The sequence below is a fragment of the Arachis hypogaea genome, chromosome 2, assembly GCF_003086295.3.
Source record: "Arachis hypogaea cultivar Tifrunner chromosome 2, arahy.Tifrunner.gnm2.J5K5, whole genome shotgun sequence".
NCBI lineage: Eukaryota > Viridiplantae > Streptophyta > Magnoliopsida > Fabales > Fabaceae > Arachis > Arachis hypogaea.
Genome location: NC_092037.1, coordinates 94,939,935 through 94,951,816, shown reverse-complemented (window position 1 = coordinate 94,951,816; position 11,882 = coordinate 94,939,935). Strand labels below are relative to the sequence as shown.

Sequence of the window (11,882 nt, the reverse complement as noted above, 5' to 3'; positions counted from 1 at the left end):
CATGATTGGCCTCAGCCCCGGCCCTCATCATTTTATTCTACGGTACCAACTAAATAAGTAGTCCCAAATAGAAATGCAATGGATTTAGAACTCATAAAGTTCTTTGGCTTTCTTTAATTTATTTGAATTTAAAATTGAGTATATATTCTCCTTCGCAGTCGTTGCCAGCAATTATTTTGGTCATAAACTAGCTTCAACCCTTTAATTATTTTGGAAAACATTATAAACAACTAAAAATTCATACAAATTTTAATGCAAGAATAATGTGACATACAATATCACTGTTATGTAGATGAATAAATAGATTATACCACTTCATATAAATATATAAGGTTGACTTTATATACGATTCAAACATTAACCAACCTTGTCTACCCTCAATGACGACAAATATATATGTTGTGTTAAAAGTGTTGAAGTGTTTTGCTTATAGTAATTATGCTTCTTGATAGAAATTGGATCGAAAAAATTGACATAATGCCGTCAATTAAATCATCATCTTTCTAAGGAGATTGCTAGCATTATTGTTTTAAGATGTCCAGTGTATGTCTATTGGTTGACCGAAAAGTCAAACAAAATGAAAGCTAAGCCTCCGTCAGCATGCCCTATTAATTGACGCGTTTTGTAATGTCTCAAATGTGATGAAGCACTATGAGACGGTCAAAGTCATGCAGGAGAGGAATGTAGTAGGAACAAATCAAAACGTGCCAACTAAATGTTTAATTAATTGAAGAAACGAAAATGTGTGCTAGGAAAAGTAGAAAGTGGGTGCCTCACATGAAGTTGCATGAAGTGATTCAATTAAATAGCGCTAACAACCACTTCTTCCATATCCTCTATATATAGCTACCAAAATTACGACAACAAACTCTATCAACAAATTCCAAACCAATTCAAAACTTATTGCATTACTTAAAAAGCCTTAACCCATTCTTCTCAAATCATCATCACATCCTTATTATTATGGAAGCTATTCGCTTAGTGATAACACTTGTATCATTATCCCTTCTTCTTCAAACCTTTGTTAATGGATATTCTTCAAATGATATTAAACATTGGTGTAGCCAAACCCCAAATCCTCAACCATGTGAGTATTTCTTGAGCAATAACCCTAATCACCAAAACAAACCCATCCACCAAAAATCTGATTTTCTCAAGCTTTCATTGCAACTTGCCCAAGAGAGAGCACTCATAGGCCATGCAAACACTGTTTCACTTGGCTCAAAGTGCCGCAACCAACTTGAAAGAGTTGCATGGAATGATTGTGTTGACCTCTATCAACAAACCATTCATAAACTCAACAAAACCCTAGACCCTAACACCAAGTGCTCCCAAGTTGATGCTCAAACATGGCTTAGCACCGCTCTCACAAACCTTGAGACATGCAAAGCTGGTTTCTATGAACTTGGTGTTCAAGATTATGTCCTTCCTCTAATGTCCAACAATGTTACTAAGTTGCTAAGCAACACTTTGGCTCTTAACAACAATGGGGAATCTCATCAAGAGCCAAGTTACAAAGATGGATTCCCAACATGGGTCAAGCCTGGTGATAGAAAATTGCTACAAGCATCTTCTCCAGCATCTCAAGCCAATGTAGTGGTGGCCAAAGACGGATCCGGAAAATACACAACAGTGATGGCAGCCATAAATGCAGCACCAAAGAGTAACAGTGGAAGGTATGTGATATATGTGAAGGCCGGGATTTACAACGAGCAAGTAGAGATAAAGGCAAATAACATAATGTTGATGGGAGATGGCATTGGAAAAACCATAATTACCGGCAGCCAAAGTGTGGGAGGAGGCACCACAACCTTCCGTTCCGCCACTGTTGGTAAGTAGAAATATTTTGCAATAATTTAGGTTTTTGTTATATATATATATATATATATATATATATATATATATATATATATATATATATATATATATATATATATATATATATATATATATATATATATATATATAACCATTTAAAAAGAGATTCGTATCAATTAATTTCATATGAAATTAATACTTTAAAATTATTAAATAATTATTTAATATATTTGACTAATTTATTATTTAACAATCCAACTGTTAACCGAGAATTTTTATCAATGTATTTTTTTCTATTAATTTAAATTTTGTAGAGAAATGATTTTATGATATTTTTCGGTTAGTTAAAAAATAAATAAGTTTTTTATGATAAATACTTAATCATGTGAATTTTTTTATAATTTTTGCAGCTGTAACTGGAGATGGATTTATTGGTCAAGGCATTACATTTAGAAACACAGCAGGTGCAGGAAATCATCAAGCTGTTGCATTGCGTTCTGGATCTGACTTATCAGTTTTCTATCAATGCAGTTTCGAAGGTTATCAAGACACATTATATGCTTACTCTGACAGACAATTCTACAGAGAATGTGACATTTATGGCACTGTTGACTTTATCTTTGGTAACGCTGCTGTTGTCTTCCAAAACTGTAACATATATGCAAGAAACCCTCCTAACAAAATCAACACCATCACTGCACATGGCAGAACTGATCCAAACCAAAACACCGGCATTTCCATTCTCAATTGTGTGGTTACAGCTGCATCAGATTTGAAAGCAGTTCAAAGCTCTGTGAAGACATATCTTGGAAGGCCTTGGAAGGAATACTCAAGAACTGTGTTCATGAAGAGTTCTCTTGATAGCTTGATTGATCCAGCAGGTTGGTTGGAATGGAATGGTAACTTTGCATTAAGCACATTGTATTATGGAGAGTACATGAACACTGGACTTGGATCTTCAACCGCAAACAGAGTTAAATGGGGAGGTTATCATGTTATTACCAATGCTGCTGAAGCTTCAAAATTCAGTGTTGCAAACTTCATTGCTGGCAACTCATGGCTACCATCCACCCGTGTTCCTTTCACTGCTGGTCTTTAAATATTTTTCTATTTCTTATATATATCTCTTGATTATTTGATTATTTTTTATTTTTTATTTTTTTGGTTAATACACATTGATTTCTAAATGTTGTACAAGCAAATACATTAGGAAATACTTTCATTCCATTGTGATTGTTTTCATTATTTGTTATCGATTTTGCTTAGAGTATACACACAAGTAATTCCTTGTGTAAAATTGTATGAACTTTCTATGGAGCTTTTGAGATTGAATCGTAATAATATTTTTAAATTAATTTACAGTTGGTTTGTTTTTTTTTTTCCCCTTTTTTAAAGATCATTTTAAACTTTTAATTTGTACTTTAGGAAATACAATACATTTCATTATTCTTCATTAGCTTGTATAGATGAGACAATAACATACACATGTTCAGAAGCTATATGTTTAATGTTTCTATACTAAGTTAGAGAACAATCACTCCTGGCCTATCAAGAAAAAGTTCTTAGCATCCATTATATCTGATTCTCAAATCAAACAGTAGTTACGTATTGTAATTTAACTTTCAAGTTGAAGGAATCTAAAGAAGCTTTGAAGATGATGATGATATTGAAGAAGGAAAGCAGAGAAGGGAGCAAATTAAAAGAAATGAAGATCAGAGAAGAGAAGAATTGAATTACTATTATTGTGTTATTGGATTGTGTCAATAAAAATAACTAACTCCTATATATCTATTACAAGTCACTACTTACTTCAATAAAAATCTGCATATGCCATCATTTGATGTAAAATGATCGATCATAAGTAACTTGATCATCAAAGTGTTGTTCTCCAAACAATCATTATCAGCGTCATCTCAGACACATACCAAGAAAATAATAATTAAAAATACAAAAATAAAATTTATCCAAACAGGACTTTGGCATCCCAGTAATCAATCCCTAAAAGAAATATTATTCAAGTGAGAAAAAGAGAAATTACCTTAGTTGACATTAAAAGATCCAACATAATTCATATGCTTTATCTGTAAAAGTATTTTTGACTTATTTAACTTATAAAAGATCATAGAAAAAATATTAACTTATTTTTATACTGGATATGATATGATATGATTTGATTGAGTTTAATTTAAATAACTGTGATTTTTTATTTATATAATATTTTATTTAACTTAAATCTTTATCATAAAATTATTTTTTTTAAATTTAAACTGATAAAAAATATATAAATAATTATATTTGTAATACGTTTTTTTATGTAAGAATTTTTTTTTTAGAAAATTTTTTTTTGGATCAACAAAAATATTTTTAACTCTTTTAATTTATAAAATATCATAGTAATAATATTAACTTATTTTTATACCAAATGTAATATGATATGATTTGACTTGATATAATTTAATTTAATTTGAATGATTATATTTCTGAAAATAAATTTATGTAAATTGCATGCTTCGTTGTTCGATCCAACTCCCAAAAACCAATATCTCTTATGGTGATCCTTGCTAGCTCTATAAAAAAAGGAGCTAAGTTTAGGACATAAAACACAACATTCAAAAAAACAAGATTTAAACACATCATCCTAAAATACTCATTAGATTTCCATCAACCGGCATTGTGATTTCTTAGAGAACATTGAGAAAATTAAGTACAATGGCAGAAATGGGTTTATTATTCTCCAATTTTCTCATTGTTCTCTTCTTTCTATCAACGTTTGCTTATGGTTATTCTTCAAATGATGTTAAACATTGGTGTAGCCAAACCCCAAACCCTCAACCATGTGAGTATTTCTTGAGCAATAACCCTAATCACTTTCACAAACCCATTAAGCACAAAGGAGATTTTCTCAAGCTTTTATTGCAACTTGCTCAAGAGAGAGCACTCATAGGCCATGCAAACACTCTTTCACTTCACTCAAAGTGCCACAACCAACTTGAAAGAGTTGCATGGAATGATTGTGTTAAGCTCTATCAACTAACCATTCATAAGCTCAACAAAATCCTAGATCCTAACACCAAGTGCTCCAAAGTTGATGCTCAAACATGGCTTAGCACTGCTCTCACAAATCTTGAGACATGCAAAGCTGGCTTCTATGAACTTGGTGTTCAAGACTCTCTTCTTCCTCTAATGTCCCACAATAATCTTACTAAGTTGCTAAGCAACCTTTTGGCTCTTAATAACAAGGGTGAATCCCATCAAGAGCCAAGTTACAAAGATGGATTCCCAACATGGGTCAAGCAAGGTGACAAAAAATTGCTACAAGCATCTTCTCCAGCATCTCAAGCCAATGTGGTGGTGGCCAAAGACGGATCTGGAAAATACACAACAGTTATGGCAGCCATAAACGCAGCACCAAATTATAACAGTGGAAGGTATGTGATATATGTGAAGGCCGGGATTTACAACGAGCAAGTTGAAATAGAGGCAAATAATATAATGTTGATCGGAGATGGTATCGGAAAAACCATAATCACCGGCAGCCAAAGTGTTGGGGGAGGCAGCACAACCTTTAATTCATCCACTGTTGGTAAGTAAAAACATCTTTGTGACTAGCCGTTAAAATTTATTAGAGGATAATTAGTAAAACATATCAAATTGTTAATTCTCAGCTATCATTTTCATGTGATAATAACTTTATTTATAGGTATTATGGGAGAAGGATGTATTGCTCAAGGAATCACATTTAGAAACACTGCAGGTGCAGCAAATCAACAAGCTGTTGCATTGCGTTCTGGATCTGACTTATCAGTTTTTTATCGATGCAGTTTTGAAGGTTATCAAGATACTTTATTAACTTTATCTGACAGACAATTCTATAGAGAATGTGACATTTATGGCACTGTTGACTTTATCTTTGGTAATGCTATTGTGGTGTTTCAAAATTGCAACATATTTGTAAGAAAGTATCCAGAAACAACGAACACAATCACTGCACAAGGAAGAATTGATGCAAAACAAAACACTGGATTTTCCTTTGTCAATTGTGTGGTTACAGTTGCACCAGATTTGAAAGCAGTTCAAAGCTCTATGAAGGCATATCTTGGAAGGCCATGGCAAAAATATTCAAGAACAGTTTTCATGAAGAGTTATTTTGATAGCTTGATTGTTCCAGCAGGTTGGTTGGAATGGAATGGTGACTTTGCATTAAGTACTTTGTATTATGGAGAATACATGAACACAGGTCCTGGATCTTCAACCACAAACAGAGTTAAATGGGGTGGTTATCATGTCATAACCAATGCTGCTGAAGCTTCAAACTTCACCGTTTCAAACTTCATTGCTGGCAACTCATGGCTACCATCCACCGGTGTGCCTTTCACCGCTGGTCTCTAGATATTTTTTCATCATTTATATCTCTTGATTTGTTTGTTTTTTCTTTCCTTTTTATCTTTGGTTTAAGATCATTTTAAAGTTTTACTTTGTACAAGCAAATACTTTCGGAAACACAATTCATTTCATTATTGGATTGATTTTATTCTTCATTAGTTTGTATTGATGAGCACAATCATGGTAGCTGGCTCAACTACTTAACAGAATCATCACTCCTATGCAAGGTTCTGAAAATCGGATCGAATCGGTCGATTCGACCGGTTTACCTGTGAATTGGCAATGCAAGCGGTCTGGTCTTTTTTCAATAACCGCTTGTGAGAAAATCGCTGAAAAAAACTGGTGAATCGGCCAAAAAAATTGGCCGATTAGGTCGGACTGGTGACCGGCCGGTTCTTCAAAACGACGCCATTTTTAATTGTTTTAAAAAATAAAACCTGATTACCCGACCCGACCCAGTTGTGAAAACCACCCTTCTTCCCCCGACCCCATTCATTCATCTAAGTCTCACAGTGAACCCTAGCACTCTGAAGTCCGAAGCATTTCCAGCCCAGTAGCCCTCCATTCGTCGTCGCTGCGGTTCTCAAGTCGTCAGCGCCACCGCCGTCGCCTGGTCCTCAGCACCAGTAGCCCTCCATCATCGCCTGGTTCCCAGCCCAGTAGCCCTCCATCGTCTTTGCTGGCCTCTTGAACCCAGGTGAGTGACGCGTCGTCTTCATCTTCTCTAAACTTCCTCTTCAATTTTTGTTCCATAATATTAATTCTTCAATTCATCTTGGGTTTTGGGCCTGCGTTCTTTGTTCTTCGCCTCTTCGATCCTTTTCGGTCTTCAATGTTTTCACCCTAGGAGTTTTTTTTCCTCAATTGATAGTTTGATACAGAAACATGAAGACGTTCTTAGTTTACCCGTTACGCAATTTTTGTTCAATTTATTGCTGTTTTAGTGTTTTGCACTTTTGCTGCTTTGTAATTGTTAATTTGTTACTCTGTTTTAATTTGTTACTTTGTAATTGTTAATTTGTTCTTCTGTTTTGTTATGTTGAAAAGTGGAAACTTACTCTGTTTTGCAATATTGTTGAATGGTTGAATGATGTATGGTGAATCTTGCCCAATTTTTGTGTTCTAGGTTCAAGTTAGCTTCCGGAACTTGTGGGCTCAAGCTATTGAGCATGTGAGTATGGTAAGAACACCCTAACCCTAGCTCAATATTGTTTTGGTAATAGAAAACTGAATTGGAACATGTATATATGTATTAGGTGTAGGTTAAGTGGGTGTTTATGCATTGGAATTGAATTGGGATTACTTGGAGGTTTGTTGGTGACAAAGGCTTGTTTTGGGACTGTTTGATTGAGCTTGGAGGGGCTGTAATTGTGCGTTGTGAGGCTGCCTTGGTGAATTAAGTGATCGGCCAAGGTATGGTTTAAGTTTCGCACGTTTAATATTTATGGTGTTGCAAAAACTTAGGTTAGAAGAACCATAGGATAAGTTGAATTTGTTAATAGTATTTAATGAGTAGCTTTGTGTTGTTTTCGCGTAAATGTTGATGAACATAAATTGGGATGATGAGGTTATTAATTTCATGTTGTTGGACTTGCTTATAATGAGTTGTGTTGATATTGATATTGATGAATTATGATTGGTAATTGTTAATAAATAGTTATTATGTTAAGTTGATGGATTAATGTGTATGAAGGGTTGATTTTATTAAGGGCATTTAAATTGGTATATGTTGATGAGAGGTTGATAAATATATGATGAAAGTTGGTATAAGTGAAATTTTGAAATGAACAATGAAGGGTTGTTGATGTATGAGGTAAGAGTGAGTAATCATTGATGATCAAGGTTGGTTAAGTTGATTAAAGTTTATATTGGCAATGGTTGTTGATAAATTGAGTGGACATGGCATTACAATGTAGGTTTAAATGGTAAGAAACTTAAGTTGGTGAAAATGAGGTTTTGTTGAAAGTGGTTAAAACCAAATTTTGATGAACTTTGGACGTCCATAATATTCTCCTCAAATTTTGGATTGAATTGTGGTTTGTTTTAAGTAAAAGATGGTTTTAAGGGCTTTTAATTGATATTAATTTTGTGAAAAACAGAATTTCGTAGAGAAAGTTATAGACGTTACAAGTTATGTGTATAAAGCTGTGTTGCAGGGTGGCAAAGTTGGCTGCAGAATGCTTCTGGGCATTCTGCCCATTTTTTTAAAGATTCGCCATCCACGTGTACACGTGGCGTAGAATTTTGGCGATGCATGCACGAGAGGCATGCGTACTGATAAATCCCGATTTTGTGGTTTATCTTGTGATTATTTTGGGGGATTTTATTACCTTTTCTCACATTTATTCAATGAAATAGCATGGTTTTGTAATTCTCTCTTGAATTGTGCTTAAATGTAAAAACATGCTTTTTAGGTCCTAAAATGGTGATTTTAATTCACTTTAATTCCATTCGATGGCTTGATGTGTTTGATGAGAGATTTCAGGTCCATAAGGCAAGTATTGGATGGAAGAAATGAAGAGAAAAGTATCCAAAGTGGGAGAACTCATGAAGAAATGAAGGAACTGTAAAGCTGTCAAGCCTGACCTCCGCACACTCAATCGACCATAACTTGAGCTACAAAAATCCAAATGAGGCGGTTTTAGTTGCGCTGGAAAGCTAACATCCGGGGCTTCAAAATAATATAAAATTTGCTATATGTTGCATCGCGTTCAGGGGCGCGTACGCGCACTTTGCGCGCGCGTGCCGATGCTGTCTGTGGCCCACTTTAATGAAATCGTCCCCAACGATTTTGCAGCTCATTTTGGGCCCAATCCAACTCATTTCTGATGCTATTGAAGCCAAGGATTGAAGAAGAGTCAACACACTTAGTCATAGTTTTAGTTTTTATCATGTTTTAGGTTAGAATTCTAGAGAGAGAGAGGCTCTCTCCTCTCTTTAGATTTTAAGGTAGTTTTAGTTAATTCTTCTTGAATCCAAGTTTTAATTCTTGTTTTGATTTAGTTTCTCCTTTTAATTTTTTGTTATTAAATCTCTACTCTTCTAGTTTTACTTGTCATTTCCTTTATTTTGTTCTCTTTTATGTTTATGAACATTGTTGAATCTTAATTTTCTTTAATGCAATTTTATGTTTGATATTCTTTTTATTGTTGATTTGTGTTGAGATCTTACTTTCCTTGCTATTGGTAGTTGGTAGATTTTATTATTCTTGCACATTTACTATGCTTTCCTTTTATGCCTTCCAAGTGTTTGATAGAATGCTTGGAAGGATGTTAGAGTAGATTTTGAGCATTCTTGGCTTGGAAAGAGTAATTAGGCAATCTTGAGTCATGAAAACCCAACTTATGTTGGTGATCTAGAGTTGTTAGCTAATATTGTTTCCATTGACGCTAATCTTTTGCTAATTTAATTAGTGAGTTGATTAGGACTTATGGAATATTGTTTCCATTGACGCTAATCTTTTGCTAGTTTAATTAGTAAGTTGGTTAGGACTTTTGGATTGAGATTAGCTAGTCTCGTTAGACTTTCTCCCTATTTGTTGGAGTTGACGTAATGAGATAAATTCTTGTTTATATTTGTAACATGATTGATTAATCTTGTTTGACTTTCTCCCTATTTGTTGGAGTTGACTAAATAAGATGAATTAATCATGCATGACTAGGATAGAAAGCCTATGATCTCAATCCATTGCCATGAATGTCTCTCTTTATTACTTGCTTGATTTACTTTTCTTGTCATTTAAATTCTTGTCCATTTAATTTCTTGCCTCATATCAATCAAAACCCCCCTTGATCCCCATAGCCAATAATTGACCACTTCATTGCAACTCTTCGTGAGACGACCCGGAGTCTAAATACTCCGGTTAATTCTTATTGGGGTTTATACTTGTGACAACTCAATATTTTTGCATGTGAGGACTCTTTGTTGGTGTAGAACTATACTTACAACGAGAATTCATTCATTTGAGGAAAATTCTATACCACACAAAAGTTCTATCATCAAAATGGCGCCGTTGCCGAGGAGTTGCAATGGTGTTATGTTATTGGCTATTGTGAATATGTGAATATGTTTGTCTTTTGCTTATTTGGTAGTTTTTGTTAGCTTTAGGACTTTGTTGCTTATTTTTTTTAGCTTTTGTTTTTATTTGCTATTATGAATTCTCATCCTTTTGGCTATGAGTCTGACTCAATTTATGTTGTAGGGAATGGAAGCTACAATGATGATGTGCATCAAGGATGGAACAATCAAAGATGGGAGGAGTCTCAAGGGATTGATCAACCTTATTGGCAACAACCCCCTCCGGTTTCTTATGGGTATAATTCTAATCCTAATGCATATCAATCTAATGGATGTGGTGACCCTTATTGTGATTGTCAACAACCACCACCACATGCCTACGAACCACCCCCTCAACATGACTTTGAACCCCTTACTCACAAGCCCCATACCACCAAACACTTCATTATGACCCTAATCCCTATCCACCATACCAGCCACCTTATGAACCATATGAACCACACATGGAACCACCACCATTCCAACACAATCACTCTCAAGAACCACCTCAATATACACCACCTCCATACCCTTACCAAGATGAACCAACTTTCGATTATGAACCTTTCCTCCCAAACAATGAATCCTCTCTTCCATCACCACCCGATGAAGCCCCCATGTAAGAATTGAGAGATCTTGAATCTCATATCTTAAGGCGACACGAGGAGGATGAAAAGAAGTTTAAGGAGCTAGGAGCCAAGATGGCTATCCTAGTGGAAGCCGTTAGCAACATGGCCTCCTCCCAACTAAGCAATCAAGGAACTCCCATTGATGAATGTGGAGAAGCAACCGAGGAGCTTAGTGAGGAAGTGAGTTTAGAGCTTCAAGGTGAAGAAGAGGATTTGAAGCAAGAATTGCCACAAGGGGAGGAAGATGAGACAATTGAACCAGAAGAAGTGGTTGAAGCCTTCGAAGAGGTTGACCAAGAGATGGATTCAATCATTGAAGAATTCTTATACACAATTGAATCCTCTCCAATTGGGTTTGACATAGAGGGTAAGGAAGAAGATACCTCACCTCCCATACCCTTGGTAAGCAATGAAGAAGGGATTGAATTGGAAGGAAGCCACCAAGAGGAGGAGGTTGAGCAAGAAGCAAGCTCCACCATTGAAGATGATTCCACACCAACTAATGAGTCTTTTGGAATTGATGAATCTCCCTCATTGTGTTATGAAATTAATGACAAGGAGGACCATGCACAACCTCCAACACATGATTTAAGCAATGAAGGGTGTATAGAAGAAGTTGGTGAACAAGGAATTGAAATTGAAGAAGCTTGCAAAGAGGTGGAAGATGCAAAGGAAGAACACAAGGGAATGGATCTCACATTGGCTAAGTGTGGGGAGGCCCCCCTTCCTAAGTCACCATCCTACATAACATTCAAGTGGGTAAAATCCTTATCTCTAATCTTTACTTTTCCACTTGAATATGGTTTGATTGAAAATGATGGTCAACTTAGAGCTCTTTGTGGAATTAAGAGTAGGAGAGAGTTGTGTAGTGGTTGGAAACATCATTCTAGGTTCATTATGGTTGCATGCTCGAAGTTGAATGGCAATGGTTGGTGTAAAACCAAAATGCATGGGTCTAGGAGAATGTTTGGGTGCTTAATTGAGAATTCCAAGGCT

General features: G+C 35.3%; 2 protein-coding genes across 2 annotated transcripts; both read left to right on the top strand.

Moving 5' to 3' along the window:
• Positions 1–859: 859 nt before the first annotated feature.
• LOC112752292 (pectinesterase 2-like) lies at positions 860–3,179 on the top strand. The gene is made up of 2 exons (XM_025801533.3): positions 860–1,831; positions 2,229–3,179. Exons 1-2 carry the CDS (start codon positions 964–966, stop codon positions 2,915–2,917), a joined length of 1,557 nt encoding a protein of 518 aa, XP_025657318.1. The 5' UTR covers positions 860–963; the 3' UTR covers positions 2,918–3,179.
• Positions 3,180–4,527: 1,348 nt separating this feature from the next.
• Positions 4,528–6,207, top strand: LOC112720179 (pectinesterase 2-like). Its single transcript, XM_025771029.2, has 2 exons — positions 4,528–5,401; positions 5,519–6,207. Exons 1-2 carry the CDS (start codon positions 4,528–4,530, stop codon positions 6,205–6,207), a joined length of 1,563 nt encoding a protein of 520 aa, XP_025626814.2.
• The last annotated feature ends 5,675 nt before the right edge of the window (positions 6,208–11,882 follow it).